Here is a 16,589-nt window from a genome sequence, read left to right as displayed (position 1 = left end):
TTGTGCAGAACAACAGAGAAACATATAAAAGCAGACATTTCAAAACCAGCCTCTTGAGATTTTGACTGGTCCTCAGAGTATTAATCAGAGTTACTAAAACATACAAGCAGACACAAAGATTTTTAACCACTTTTTTCTTCTAGTTTTTCTCCTACAATGTTAATGCAGCTCTTAATAGCTTGATGAAGGCCCTTACTGATTTCAACTGACTATACAACAGCTGTCTGCAAAGTATGAGAATTCTGGATCAATGATTGAAGGTAGTAATTGAGAAGAGTGCACACACTTCATCTGTCAATTTAAAGGGGAAGAGAGTCTCTGGTGATTTGATGAGCTTCATTAGTTGGCAGACATAACAGACAGTAAATTTGTAATTGATTGTAGATTATTTTGCTGGTTAGGTTAGGTTTGCTTAGATTTTCTTTCAAAATATTTTCGTTCTATCATGGAATGTCAAAGAACAATGTTTGTTCAAACTCATGGAAATGTTTCCTCCATGCAACAGGATCGTATTGGGGAAAATACAAAATGTTTTAGAGAGCAAGCAACTTGGGCACTTAAATGAATCAGTAGGATTTGTGTTTTTTATTTGCACACTACGTGGAGACTTTACTCCTATTTTTGGCAAGTAAGCCATACTTTTAAAATGATCCAATTCCTATGGGGCGGAATGTGAATACAGTGGTACCTTGGGTTAAGAGCTTAATTCGTTCTGGAGGTCCGTTCTTAACCTGAAACTGTTCTTAACCTGAGGTACCACTTTAGCTAAAGGGGACTCTTGCTGCTGCCACGTCGCCGCTGCGCAATTTGTGTTCTCATCCTGAAGCAAAGTTCTTAACCCAAGGTACTATTTCTGGGTTAGCGGGGTCTGTAACCTGAAGCGTCTGTAACCCGAGGTACCACCGTATTGCCATAGACAAAATGGGCAAAAGTTTACCATCTGAATGCATTATTAGACATTTCTGGTTTTAGTATCTTCTAAGGACTTTCTAAGGACATCTTTCAGCTAGAATACATGTCATTTATTTACACTATGTCGTTTATCAAAATTCTCAAGTGCTGTTTCAGCAGCTGCAGAGGAAGCAGAAGCTTGACTCACTGTAGGTAAAACAGTATAATATGCTAGGAACCATTCTGCTTGACCACACTTGTTCATTTTCACTGTACCTATCCCTCCCATTGATGATAAAATCAAAAATGATGCATTGGCATGGCAAGCCCATTCCAGTAGTCCCTTGGATGCCACGTGTTGTGCCTACTGATACACAGCCTTGATACTGATAACAAAACACGTATCAATTTTCATACATTAGGTTAAAAATGTAATTCTCTTTTTTATTGTTGAACACGCAAGAGCATGCAAAGAGAATGAGCACCGCGTTAGCCCCTTTCTGGTAAACCTGAAATAAATAACCTTTGTAAAAGGTCTTCTCTTTCTTTATGGAAATATTGTGTATGGCCCCTTCACATAAGCCAGGTTACTACTGCTGTTGTTGGCTGTTTTAGTATAAACAGGCCCCAGAGTAGGTACAGTCATACCTCGGGTTGAATGTGCTTCGGGTTGAGCGCATTCGAGTTGCGCTCCGCAGCAACCCAGAAGTAATGGAGTGTGTTACTTCCAGGTTTCGCCACATGCGCAGACACTCAAAATGATGTCACGCGCATGCGCGGAAGGGGCTAAACACGACCTGCGCACGCGCCGTCGCAGCTTGCTTTGAGTTCAGGATGCGAACGGGGCTCCGGAACGGATCCCGTTCGCATCCCGAAGTACCACTGTAATACTGCTTTAGAATCCACATCTTTTGTTTTTGACTCATCATTTGCGTGTTCAGACCCAGAGACCTCCCTCCTAAACAAAGACACATTTGACTCAAATTTTAGTTTTGGTTTTTGGCAGAATTTAGGCCACAACCTTATTGATTACAGAAAAGTGAGTGGTTGCTCTGGTTCGACTAGCTCCCTACACCCTTGCAGGTAGCGCTGACCCAGAGCTCTATCATAGTCAGCCAAGGGTGAAGACCTGAGGAAGGTGAAAAGGCTGGGAGCAGACTCTATTCACTCCCTAGATGCTCCCCTGGACTCAGGCATGGGCACAACCCCTATTCGGGGTTGGCCAAACCAAGTTGAGTCCCTGGACTCCTTTAATGAAATATCCTTCACATAGGGATGGCGAGACCGTTCTCCCATCCCTATCACATGAAACAGTGCCCATCCTCAACCTTACAAGTTGTGACGAATTGCTACGCAGCAGGCAAAACCCAAATGGCAACAGCCAATTGGCCAAGTGGGAAAATTCCTGCTGTGCCCCTGTCCCAACAACAGACGACACACGACGGCATAGCAAGGTCAATCGCAAAAGGCCCTAAAATTAGGGAGAGGTGGGCAGGTGTTTTGATGCACAAGCAGAAAGATGGAGTTCTGGGTCACATGCATGGGTTTATATAGGTCCCTCAATCCGTTTAGACTGCAACCCCATTGGCCAGATTGAAACCCAGCATCGAGGGTGTTATTGAAGTGTTCACGCTGGCCACCAGGGGTATTGTGTACAGTGGTACCTTTGGATGCGAAAAGGCAGGCTGGCTGAGCTGTTCCGTTCAGTTCCAGCTTACTATAAAGAACCACTTGGAGAAATCTCTGTGTCGTCTACTTTGTCAACCCACTACTTAATACTGGCGACGAAGGTGGGATCGGATGGACATCAGAGCACAGCCAGATTTGGACACTCACTGAGCTGAAACACTGAGCGAAATCACTGAACAGAACCCAATTCAGAGCTAACCGTATTGGCTAGAGCACTGTGTTCCATCCATCGCCCTCCACGTCGGCATCGGAACCATGGCTTCACTCGTGCCTCTACTGCCATTCGCTCCAGCCTCTGAATCATGGGACTCATACCTCGCTCGGTTCGCCTGCTTCCTCCAAGCAAACAAGCTGATGGAAGGGTCAGAGGAGCGTAAGCGGGGCCCATTCCTCAGCCTCTGTGGGCCCAATCGGGTGTTGTGGCTATCCAATGGACCCACCCACAACCAAGAGGTCAGTCTCCAGATCTCACTGCAACATGTGCCCTCTTTTAGGGAGGACACAATTCACAATATCTGTAAAGAAAAATAATCCTTTTACCTGACTCCACTATTCTTTCCAACTGCCAGCCTGAAATTTAACTGCTACTTTGTCTTGTGTCAGTTATATGCACCCATATAATCCGTTGTGATGAATTTCATAGGCTCAGCTTTATTACCTACTTTTGGGCCACCCTGTATATACATAGTGTTATTGTCTCTGGTGGTGACCAGCTTAGGTTGCAACCATTTTGTGGTGGATGACGCACCAGTCAAAGACCAGTTGATCCCCCACTTGTAATTATCTGGTCACCTATGATAAGAAAACACAGGTGGCTAACAGTGATGTGCTGAGATCTAATCAAATATGTGTGGGTTTATAAATTTTCGTCACTTCTGCAGGCCTGTGCAGAAGTTGGTTTTAAGGCTGATTAGTATGCAGTTTGTATGTTTTATTCCAGTTGTGTATTTGTGTTTTAAAATGGATGTGTATTTATGCTTTTAATAACAATATTAGTTAGTATAAACTGATACATATGACGTTTCAAGATGGCTGCTCTTCTTTGCTTCTGAAAAGCGCTTTTGGTTATATTACATTTTTTAACTCAGTAGAAGCCAGAAAGTCAGCTACAGGTCCTCCTGATATGAAGAAAATGAGTTGGAAGTTATGAACACCTTGTTTTACATCTTTACATAGAACCATTTAATCAGCAACAAATATGAAACCATTGTTAGAAGAAATTAATTAAATTTCTTTTATCTCATGTGAAACAGGTGGTTCAACTCTGGTAGCTTAGATACACAGTGTGCATATTCTGAGTCCACAAGCTAAAATACAAGACAGGCTTTATTTTTCATCAGCTGCTGTCTGCATGTTGGTAGTTTTGTTTGATCAGAATAGAGCAGTTATCTTTGTCCTCTCTGGCATTCAGAATTCAACATCCCCCATTAGTTAGATGACCATTGACTGACTTTTTGATGAGGCCAACAGATGACCTTGTTTTGACATGTGTTTCTTCAGTTGATGTGCTACAGTTTAGAGGGGAATAATGGATAGATAATTTGTAAGTCATGTATTCAAATAATGCAGAAGAAAACCTAGGCTTTGATTATGAGGACTTGATTGAGGTTATAAAGCTGCTGCATCCTTTTTTATATTTGATTTTTTAATTACAATCAAGGTTCCTAATTCAGAGAAAAGGCAATGTTTCAGCATACATATTTTCTCTAAAATAGCTGTGTGTGAGCTTTTGTAAAACAACAACAACAAAACAACAACAACAATTTATTGTTTCCCCAACCACTCTGGGCAGCTCCTAACCGAATGTTAAAAAAACAATACAGCATTAAACATTAAACAGGGCTGCCTTCAGATATCTTCTAAAAGTTTGGTAGTTACTTTTCTCTTTCACATCTGGTGGGAAGGCGTTCCATAGGGCGGGTGCCACTGCCGAGAAGGCCCTCTGCCTGGTTCCCTGTAACTTGGCTTCTCACAGCGAGGGAACCGCCAGAAGGTCCTCGGCGCTGGACCTCAGTGTCTGGGCAGAACGATGGAGGTGGAGACGCTCCTTCAGGTATACTGGACAAAGGCCGGTTAGGGCTTTAAAGGTCAGCACCAATACTTTGAATTGTGCTCGGAAACGTACTGGGAGCCAATGCAGGTCTCTCAGGACCGGTGTTATATGGTCTTTGCAGCCACTCCCAGTCACCAGTCTAGCTGCTGCATTCTGCATTAATTGCGGTTTCTAAGTCACCTTCAAAGGTAGCCCCACGTAAAACGCATTGCAGTAGTCCAAGCAGGAGATAACTAGAGCATACACCACTCTGGCAAGACAGTCTGCGGGCAGGTAAGGTCTCAGCCTGTATACCAGATGGAGCCGGTAGATAGCTGCCCTGAACACAGAATTGACCTGCTCCTCCATTGACAGCTGTGAGTCCAAAATGACTCCCAGGCTGCGCACCTGGTCCTTCAGGGGCACGGTTGCCCTATTCAGGACCAGGGAGTCCTCCACACCAGCCTGCCCCCTGTCTCCCAAGAACAGTACTTCTGTCTTGTCAGGATACAACCTCAATCTGTTATCTGCCATCCATCCTCCAACTGCCTCCAGACACTCATACAGGACCTTCACTGCCCTCATTGAAGTATTTCCCCTCAACGATTTCCCTGTCTTTCTTATTTGTTGTTACTTCCATAGTAAGAATCACCATAACCAGTGCTGCTTATAAGCAGATAGATTTGTGTCTTCAGCTTTTCAGATGAGGGCTCATACTTAGCCTATGCATGCAATGCATGAGCCATCTTACTACTGCTGCTGTTTAGTATATCTACGTATGGTGGTATTGTCTCTAGTGGTGACTACCTTAGGCTGCAACCAAGGGGATGACCCACTAGTTAAAGACCAGTGAATTAGACAGTTTTTGAAGAATGTGCTACAATTTTTTAAGTCTCTGCATACTTCTTGTCACTGTCAGCTACGGTTGTAGTGCTGATACAGGCAGCTGTAACAGCTTGTTTTCAAAACACTGGAGTTGCTGCAGAGGAATAGGATTGTGACTGAAATACTACTGATTCCTTCCTTTACTTACTTCCTGGGACCAAAATACTTCTTCAGAACTCATACAGGCTTTTCCAAAATCTTATTCCAGAAAAGCAGCATGATGAGTATTCTTAAGGTTCACCTGACATTAGCTTTCTGTACTATAGCTGGCTGGTTTGTTCATTCATCTCTACAGGATTTGGCAGGAATTGCATCCTGGTCTTATGAGTTTGGCATATTACTAAATCCTATCCTCACGTTGAAGCATCTCAGTGCTATTGAACTGTATCTCTTAACAGTGGAAAGATAATGCATATTCTAAGTTTATGAAGTTGCTGGGGAACGTCTGGCAGCAGAGTGGAAGTGAAAAGACAATTTCAAATGACAGGAGAAGGCATGCAGTTGTCCCTCTTTCTATACCATAATTGCCTGCCAGCTCCTGTGACTATGCATACATTCTCCTGTGGCTCTTCAGAAGGAGATTCCTTCCCCCCCCCCACACACACACACACTGATATTCTCACTATAGAGATAGTTGAAATATGGGTCAGGGTGAACCTACCTTCTTTATTCACAGTCACCTACTTAATATACAGTTAATATTTCTTCAATTTTAGCATTGCTTATCTGTGAAACTCACCTTCAAACTTTATTTTATTAGCATCACAAAAATATTAGGTTCGTTTAATTTCTGCCTGAGGGGGAAAATGAAATTCTGCATACCTATAATACTACTGGTGTTTTAACAGATTTTACATGGCCATGTAAAGATGCTCACTGATTATGGTAATCATGATAGCTATACAAGTAGTAATTACTGTGATCTGATCAGACGACCATTGCCTTTACTGTGACAGCTGTGCCATTTTGTTGACTGATTATTATTGTGGGCCTGTATATTCTGTGCTTATCCTTGTGCCACAATCATCCTCTTACACTTGCTTGTACTATAGCCACTTCAGAGATGCAATGTGTCGCCTCCTGTCAAGCTTCTCTTAAAAAAAAACCAGAATGGGTATGACTGCCCATGTATGCAGCCAAGATTTTCTTTGTAGCACCCTGAATCCCTATATCTCTCTTAAACTTCATAGTATGAGTTTGCAAATAGAAGATACTCCATTAAAAGTGCTGAGTTGTTATACCTGTCCATCATGGAGGAAGCACGTCCAAAACACAAATTGTTTTTATTTTTTTAAAGTACTGAGTGAAATCTCAGTCTACCTGATCAAACTGTTCTACCACTGTAAAAATTCATCCCATGACAACAATCAAGTAGTTTCATTTTAATGCAGCACATATATTTTAAAGATTACGCCACATATACGATCTTAGTGCCTTGTTTGAGGGAAGATGGGGAGAGAATGGCGGCTTATAGATGCTGAGGAAATGCTATAGAGGTTTTGCCTTGCTTTGCCTTGGATGTATTTTCTGCCCACCCAATCTCAGCTGGGGGCCTCAAAATGAGCAGTGTTTTTAACGCAGGACATTTCCTGAAGGATGTGGCACTGCAGGGAACTTCCCCTTTATTCTGCAAGGAGACACAGGATGAAAATCAAATTATGAAAACTGTCATTACAAGGATGGAATGTCTTTGTTAATGATAAAAATGTGGTTGTTACAAGAAGATGAAAGTTCCTAGTTCAAACCAGTATCTATAATCAGGAATAGAAGAAACAACTGTGCTTTTATAATACAGCATTATACAGGATGGGTCGAGGAAAATGCAATTTACACATATACAAGCATTGTTTCCATTGTAGCCGTGATACTTCTAAGTTTTCACTCTGTATTTGAAGCTCTGTGTGATAGTTAAGGATAAATCTTGTACAAAATATTGTCAAAATATGCATTGATTAGCTTTTTTTGTTAATTCTTATTTAAAAAATGTAATACATTCATTTTTGGAAACATATTGGTATTCGTACTTGCATGGCATTGCACTAGAGCAGCGGTAGCTAAAGTAGTGCCTTCCATATGTTGTTGGATTACAGTTCTCACCATACCTGACCTTTGACCTTGCTGCCTAGGATTAATGGGAGCTGCAGTCCAATGATTTCAGGAATGCAGCACTAGAGAATGATCCAGTTTTTATAGAAACTTGCATCAGTAGCTGTTAAATATGATAATCTATAGAAGAAATAGGTAACCTGTGACCCTCCAAACTTTGTGGGACTTTAGTTTCCATGAGTTCTAGCCAGCATGGCCAGTGTTCAGGAATGATGAGAACTGTAGGCTAACAACACCAGGAAGCCTACAAGTTTCCTGCTCCTGATCTGCAGCTTTCCAATACAAATGACAGCAACTGAATTATTATAGATATGCATTGATTGTATATGAAGTTTTACTTGAAACAAGCCACTGGGATCTTAATCTTAATTGCCTTTTCTATTTCTTCTTTCTGTTTAGTGTTGAGGGTGAAGCTCCTGGAAGTGAAACAGGCACATCATTGGATAGTCCCTCTACCTATCATCAAGGAGCTATAACTCACAGTTCAGCTCTAAGCCCAGACCATTACGACCATTCTCCATACGGGCTGTATTCCGTCTCCCCAGGGCAGCAAAGGCCCCGGAGGCCAAAGCTTCAACACTCAACATCCATACTCAGAAAACAAGCAGAGGAAGAAGCTATTAAAAGGTCGAGGTCACTTTCAGAGAGCTATGAACTCTCATCGGACTTGCAGGATAAGCAGGTACTTGAACTGTGCAGTTCTATGAATCAAGCTAGTGTCATGGAAAGGTTATTCAGCCATTCCTGGAAAATAGCAGGATATTATTTTTTTGCGAGTCTGTTCCATAATTTGGCATATCTGAATAATATTAATGTTTCCTTCTTCTGTCTTTTTCCATGACTTGCTAAACAACCAGCTGATATTAATGCTTAGCGAAATGACTTTTCCTTCGAAGAAAATGCCTCCCTGTATTTGTGCTATGATTTTGCATATGTGGCTCATTGCTTAACTTGTGGAGCTGTGCCAATTTTTTTACTAGAGACTGTGCCGTTTAAAACCAGAAGGACTTGGTTAGTATATAAACAAACTCTTTGCCTGGCCTCTGTATTAACAAAGTCCCCATGCTTTCAGTCAATCAGTGCTTCTTTTAAGCTTTCTTTTAAGGCTATGAACCAGGGTTTTTTACAGTTCTAGGCAAGATTGGCTTAATGATTTTTTTCTGCCCTACCTCTGACTCTACCAAATCCATATTACCATATTACCAAGACTACAACTAGTACAGATGCCTGCAACATGTTGCTGGTATTCTCACTGTGAATTTGGAAGCAGAATCATTTGAAAGCAAATGATTCTGTCCAATAGTTTAGTACAGTAAAATGACTTGTGATATTGAGACTATTAACTGATCTTTTTTTAAAAAAAATGCTTGAGGGGGAAAACCTCAACTTTTTTTTATTAAAAGTAATCACTGCAAGCAGTTCTATAATGTGAACTTCAGCTTAATTCAAATTTTAACATCCTATTTTTTTACTACTTTGCCTCTTTTAAAAATACACCACTGCAGTGATGAGAATCATCGGCAGTGTATCATATCGATGTAGCCAAGGATTTTCATAATTGCAAATGCACACTAAATTCTTGGTGGAAAGAATATAAAATAGATTAACATGGATTGTAATAACTCTTTTTAAATCTCCTGCGGGTATCTGTGAAGCAGACAAGTTTTCTCCCAATTCATGCAAGGAAAGCCTGAGGGAGAAAGTTTAAGTGTGAAATGTCATCAGTAAAATTGTTCATAACTGTTGAAAGGAAAATCTGACAAGGAATTGATTCAATTATACTCCAAAGGCACAGAGAATGCAATTTCTTGCTTTGTTAAAATTTTATGTATGCAGCATATACAGTGGTACTTCGTAAGTCAAACAGAATCCGTTCTGGAAGTCCGTTTGACTTCCAAAACATTCAGAAACCAAGGCGCGGCTAAGGCTGCAGCCAATCGGAAGCCACATTGGACGTTCAGGTTCCAAAGAACGTTCGCAAACCAGAACACTCACTTCCATGTTTGCAGCATTCAGGAGCCCAAACGCAAGGCGTTCGGGATCCAAGATACGACTGTATTGGAACATAGGAAGCTGCCTTATATGAAGTCATACCATTGGTGCATCTAACTCAGCATTGCCTGCACTGACTGGTAAGCAGCTCTCCAGAGTTTCAGACAATGGACACTTCCAGTCATGTCTGGGGATGCTAGGAATTGAATCTGGGATTTCTGTGTGCAAAGCAGATCCTGAGCTATGGCCTTTTCCATGGTGTGGCCACTCTAAACATAATTTAAGCTTAGGAAATGCAAGGATCAGTAACTGGTATCATTAGTTCTATAAAGGAGCAATGCAACATGACCATAGGAAACTCTTTGCTTTCTTTTAATGTAAGTTAGTTGCAGACCTAAAAAAATACTTCTTCAAGTTCAATTACAAAAACGGTTTGCATTTAATGTGGTTGAGTAAATAACTATTTTTGCCAAATTCTTTTCATACAGAATGCCAGTTGTTCTATTTAATTCTTCTCTAAATTCTAACTGCTTGTATCAGCATTAAAAAAAAACCACACACCTCTTTATTTTATTTATTTTGAGATTTCTATCCCATACTTCTAGCATCTAAGCACTACTCGTGGAAGCATACAATTTAAAATCACAACGCCATGTGCAATTTAAATTGTTGCACTTGTTTTATGTGAAAGTAAGTTTTGCAGAGGTAAGTGTCATATCTTTCTGTGTTAATAAAATATACTTGTGAGACAGTTACAAAAAGTATCTTCTTGGTGGATCATTTTATGTGCACTTGTACAGGTAATTTTCTATTGTCATGAGGTGGCCTTTACTTACTGAGCGTATTTCCATCTCAGAAATCTTTTTAGATCATAAGTTTCCTAGGAGATACATTTTTCTGAGCTAATTTTGAAACACTTATTGCCTCAGTACTGTATTAGAGAGCCATGCAGTAAGCACTCTTAGTGCATGAGTATTATCAAATATTTATATTTTCTTTTTAGGTTGAAATGCTAGAACGGAAATATGGAGGCCGTCTCATAACTAGACATGCCGCTCGTACTATACAGACTGCTTTCCGCCAGTATCAGATGAACAAAAACTTTGAGCGGCTTAGAAGTTCTATGTCTGAAAATCGTATGTCAAGACGCATTGTTCTATCCAATATGAGAATGCAGTTTTCGTTTGAAGGACCTGAGAAAGTCCACAGTTCCTACTTCGAGGGGAAGCAAGTTTCTGTTACAAATGATGGGTCAAAACTAGGAGCCCTTGTCCAATCTGAATGTAGTGACCTTGGTGAATCGGCTACAATGAAATCTCCAGCAGCGTCCACTGACTTTGCTGATGCCATAACGGAACTGGAGGATGCTTTTTCGAGACAAGTAAAATCTCTTGCCGAGTCCATTGACGATGCATTAAATTGTCGTAGCATGCACTCTGATGAGGTACAGATACCTGATCAGGTCAGAAGTCGGGAAATAGAGAGGGACAGTTGTCAAACTAAACCAACAAGCCATAATGTGGACCACAGGAAACTTGATGAAATGACTGCATCTTATAGTGACGTTACATTGTATATTGATGAAGAAGAACTATCCCCACCACTTCCTCTTTCCCAATCAGTAGATAGGCCATCTAGCACAGAATCTGACCTAAGACTTCGGTCAATGAACCCATCTCAAGAGTACTGGTCTATGACACACAAGGATCATAAGATAGATACTGATACGAGCTGCAGAAGTACCCCTTCACTAGAATCCCAGGAACAAAGAATGAGAATGGATCATTTGCCTTTGCTAACTATAGAACCACCTAGTGACAGTTCAGTGGACTTAAGTGATCGCTCAGAGAGGGGATCATTAAAGAGACAGAATGCATATGATCGAGGAATTACTAGTACGCAAGGTAGTCCCAAGCATATCTCACATGGCATCCCTACCAAGATAATTTCCCGAGAGGACCAGGAGACTAGACATAGACCAAGGCCTATTGATAGCCACTTAGCCATTAATGGCACAGCAAACAGGCAAAGCAAATCTGAGTCTGATTATTCTGATGGAGACAATGATAGCATTAATAGCACTTCCAATTCCAATGATACAATAAACTGCAGCTCAGAGTCTTCTTCTCGAGACAGCTTAAGGGAACAAACACTGAGCAAGCAAACGTACCATAAAGAGACTCGCAATAGCTGGGATTCTCCTGCCTTCAGTAATGACATCATCAGGAAACGTCACTATAGGATTGGATTGAACCTTTTTAATAAGTGAGTACAATGCATTTTTTACATAGAAAAGAAATTTACATAGAAAAGAAATTTATCGCCAAATCACAGGATAATTAGATATTTCTGCAACTCCATTATGAAGGTTAACATGATCTCCAACAATGGCTGTCTTTGGGTGTCATACTAAACCAGGGTTGGGGAACCTGTGGCACTTCAGATGTTACTAGACTGCAACTCCTATCATCCCTGGTTATTAATAATGCTTTCTGGGGCTGATAGGAGTTGAAGCCAAATAAATATGGAAGACCACAGGTTCACTATCCATGTGCTAAGCTATGGTTTAGAAAGGTGTGGGTGAGCCCAGCCTCCTCCTAAACATGCAGCCAGAAGGATGAGTTCAGAAATTTATACCATGGTTTGTTGTGTCATCCATACCAACAAACGGTGGTTAGTTTCAAGCATCTGACATCGAACCATGGTTTCTGAAGTAGCTCATTTGAACTAACCATAGTTCACCATAGCTTCAGGTTCTGATGAAATAGCAAGCTGTGGTTAACAGAAAGCGGAAGAAAATTCTTTCAAATTCCTCCTGTGAGCATGTTCATGTGTCACCAGACCATAGTTTAGGGTCATGTCTGATGCAGCCCTTTTGTGTGCACACTTGTCTTTTCCCTGTTTTCAGCATGTTTACTTTCTTCTCTCTTCCCACCACTGCAGTTGCCATTTCACTGCTTTAAATGCCAAGGTGTGTATCTTGGGCAAGTAGTATTTAAAACACACACACACACACACACACACACACACAGAGAGAGAGAGAGAGAGAGAGAGAGAGCCCTTTTGTTGTCCTTCATATAAGAAACATTTTCTTTTAAGCAACGTTAAAAGGACAAATAAGTTTTTTCCATCCCATCCATTCCTGTTCTAATACAGTGCCATCAGAAAACAGTCATGTTGGGGTGAGTAGACCCACTGAAATCAAGGCAATAGGTCTACTCTTATGGCTTAGTTGGATATGACCCATTTTTTATAAATAATTAACAATTAACAAAGCTATTTGCTCTGGCCAGAGTGTGCAATAGGGTTAAAAATTATTTGTTTTTCCAAAGGGCTTCCTTACTTCCCTTAAGCATATATGCTTTTTGACGTAACTGGCAGTGCTTTCCTTCTTGATTTCTTCATATCTAAATATTATAAAACAGGCTGTCTACATATTATTGTAATAGATTTAATACTGAGCATGGAGTTTAATTTATTCAGTGCCATATGGGTTAAGTTAGTATTGCCAATAGTGTAGTGGCTGATTGTCAAAATATTTTTTCACACACTACATATACTTTATTTTCCATGTAATACAATGTATAAAAATTGCATATTTTAAATTTATAATTTCTTTTCTTGAGACAGCATGGAACTAATACAGATGGCAGAAGGTAATAAATAGTGATTTTAAAAAATCAATGTATTGTTAGCCTTACAGTAGCCTAGTGGAAGAGTTAGATCTAATTAAATTAGTGTAATCTGATTATTCTATTCATTGGCATAGTCCTGCTTACCTTTGATTGCTCCCAATATGTTACATAAAGGCCTTTGTACACTGTTGGGGCTAAAGAAAGGTATAATCTACCATTCTGCTGTTCCATGCACAACTGGAGGGGTGTACACTGACGGCTCAGAGCCTCAACAAATATGGGTACACAGGGGTAGGAGATTTTATTGACCCAGCAGGCATGCAATAATTCATGTTCTTGTGATTGCCAGGCACATTGACAGCAGCTCCTCCTCTGAAGCACAAGCTGTGTCGCCCTGTTACTTGGCAAGGAGCTGTTGCAGCTGCTTAGGCAGTCACAATTATTGTTGCACAGCTGGAGATAGGACAGAGGTTTACTGGAGCCATACTGCCTGTACAGGTGGAAGAAAGAATCAGCGCAGCTGCTGTGGCTCAAGCTGCAAACGTTTAGGATAATACTGTAGTAAATTTTGCCATCATTAAAGGGGCATATTTATAGCACTAAGGAAGTTTGTGTGAAATACATACACAACTGGCTTGTGTTGAACACCATGGCTTGGCACTGAATGTGTGAGCTTTGGGGTCATTTGCCTCCTCCTCCCTGTTGTAGGAATGCCAAGGTCTGGTGTGCCATTTGAATTGACAAGCTACTGTAGGTTTTTGCCTTCCAAACCAAAACTGGAAAAATGTCCTTTACATTGGTTTTTTTCTTCCGGTTTGGAGGGCAGTTTGGAGTTAACTTGTTTGGTTGTAATGGCAAATTATGGTTTGCTTGAAACCAGAAGTCAGAGAGAGAATTGAAGCATTCGTAGAAAGGCTGGCATGTATGAGCTGAGGCTTGCTTGTGCAATGCAAAAATATGAGAAGCAGCTCAATACTTTTTTAAGGCAGACAATTTGTTATATCCTACCTAGATATTACATAGTTTGTTGCGCATGGTTTAAACAAAACCTTGAAAGAATCATTATTTTTACCTAGGTGCACTGTCAATTTTATTTAGGAAGTAACCCAGCTGTGACATTTTAAATATTTAAAATCTTTAATAACTTCACTCTTATTTATCTTTCTTAATATATTTATATTCCACCTTAACTCCAAGGAATTCGAGATGGTATATATTGTTTTCCTCTTCCCATTTCATCCAGTCAACAACCGTCTAAGGTAAATAAGGTTGAGGAGAATGGTTGGGAGGAGAATGGTTGGCTGAATTCCTAGTCTGAACTCTCTAAGCACTTTACTCCACTGGCTCTTCCCGTTAAAGAGATGAACAAAAGAGCCAGATCATATAAGTACTGTGCCTTTAAAGTGCACGGTTTTCCGCAAAGAATCCTGGATCCTGTAGTTCGTTAAGGGTGAAACTACAGTTCCAAGGTTATTTAGGCAGCCTTGTGATTTAAATGTGTGTTTAATCTGCTCCCTGTCTTTAACAGTAAAGAAATAATGTTTTGTTGTTGTTTAGTCGTGTCTGACTCTTCATGAACCTATGGACCAGATCACACCAGGCACTCCTGCCTTCCACTGCCTCCAGCAGTTTGGTTAAACTCATGTTAGTAGCTTCGAGAACACTGTCCTCTGTCGTCCCCTTCTCCTTGTTATCCTGGAAGGGTTTCTTCCAGGGAGTCTTCTCTTCTCATGAGATGGCCAAAGTATTGGAGTCTCAGCTTCAGGATCTGTCCTTCCAGTGAGCACTCAGGGCTGATTTCCTTAAGAATGGATAGGTTTGATCTTCTTGCAGTCTACGGGATTCTGCGCAGCATAGCTCATAGCTTCTCTGAGTTATTCAAGCCCCTTTGCCATGGCAAGGCAGTGATCCATGAAGGAGAAATAATGTTTTAATTAAGGCCCAAAAGAAAATGTGGTTTGGAAACATTTTTTTAAAGTTTTAATGCTTTTAAACCATTCAGTTTGGTTTTAACTTTGAAATACGATGATGCTGGTTTGGACAAACCTGATACCAAGAATTCCTCTCTCTCCCCTTCAGTTAGCTTATTGATCTGTGTTGTTGTTAGCTGCTGGTGCATCTTGCTGTGAGGTCTCACAAGAACTGTGAGGATTATTGCTCCATGGAATTATCAGGTGCCTCCTGTCATTTTTGTCTTTTCAAAGTACTCTGAGGCTGTTACTGAAAAACTAATCCCAATACAATATTCAATGTGGGAGAGACCATTAGATATTTTAAATGGTTTCGCTATACTGATTGGTGTCAGTGCAGAATAAATGCCTGCTTTTTCTTGATGGTGTGGTAGATTTCAAAAAGCCAGACTAGGAGTGATACACAGACTAGAAACATTACACAATAATCTTATTTTGGCTTGCTGTATGAGTTTTGTTAGTTTGCTTTTTCCAGTTCAGCTTTCTTGTCTAGTTGGTTTCCTCATTCTTCAGACACATGTTGAATCATCCATATTCCAGGAATAAAGGACTTTATGAGTTACGTACATGCAGTTTGCTTAGTGTTGTGAATCACATCAGACAGCTTGAGCATCGCACAGTTCCTACCTCTGTTACTGTGAAGTATTTTTAAGAAGGAACACTGAGAAAGCATAGCCATGTGCAGGTCCTCTTATTCCCAGTCATGTGAACCATTAAATTAGGTAATGTGTGATGTAAGGTTTTACAACGGATGAGGGGTATAAAATAATTTTTTGTTGCATTGGCCTGTAAGTGATTTGACATAATTAGAAGATCAAATAGTTTTTGGCTAAAGGCCAAATGCAATTTCCCCATTGCCTGCTATGTTTGTTTGTTTGTTTTAAGATGACAGTCAACGCGCTGTTGAGCACTAGCATAGATTGCAAGCCCCCTTCCACCTCTGACCTCATAGGTTCCGTACCTGGTGCCTTTCGGTATACAGATAGGTCCCCCCCCCCCAGTTTACATGCATTCAATATGTGTGTGACTGTGTATATGCGCATCGCGTTGAACCCAGAAGTGACCTGGAAACATAAAGATTTAACTGAAACATCACTAAAAGGGCAGGACTGAACAGGGTGTTTGTGGTCTTTTTCAGTGGGTTTCAAATATACATGATTTCACTGACTAGGAACGTAACCCCCACGTTTAAATGGGGGGTTGCCCGTATTATTTGGGCAGCTGCAGGTTTAACTGTTTTCTGTCACTTGCTTACTTTTTATATTGTTTTACTGTTTATTGTAAGTTGCTCTGGTTTCATTAGAGCAGAAGGCTGGAGTGTGAATAATTTCAAATAAATAAAAGTTATCTTTAAAAAAAACCTGGGTTACTAATACAGACAGATACAGG

At 40.6% G+C, this 16,589-nt stretch overlaps 1 protein-coding gene across 17 annotated transcripts in view; it reads left to right on the top strand.

Moving 5' to 3' along the window:
- The window catches only part of IQSEC1 (IQ motif and Sec7 domain ArfGEF 1), a 316,254-nt gene that overhangs the window by 263,782 nt on the left and 35,883 nt on the right, over window positions 1-16,589 (top strand). For all 17 annotated transcript variants that reach the window (XM_053377722.1, XM_053377721.1, XM_053377720.1 and 14 more), the window contains 2 exons: window positions 8,003-8,285; window positions 10,599-11,860. In XM_053377722.1, coding sequence (XP_053233697.1) covers window positions 8,003-8,285; window positions 10,599-11,860 — 1,545 coding nt within the window. The remainder of the gene's footprint in view (window positions 1-8,002; window positions 8,286-10,598; window positions 11,861-16,589) is intronic.

Source organism: Podarcis raffonei, chromosome 2, assembly GCF_027172205.1.
Source record: "Podarcis raffonei isolate rPodRaf1 chromosome 2, rPodRaf1.pri, whole genome shotgun sequence".
Classification (NCBI taxonomy): domain Eukaryota; kingdom Metazoa; phylum Chordata; class Lepidosauria; order Squamata; family Lacertidae; genus Podarcis; species Podarcis raffonei.
This window is presented reverse-complemented; position numbering and strand designations above follow the sequence as displayed.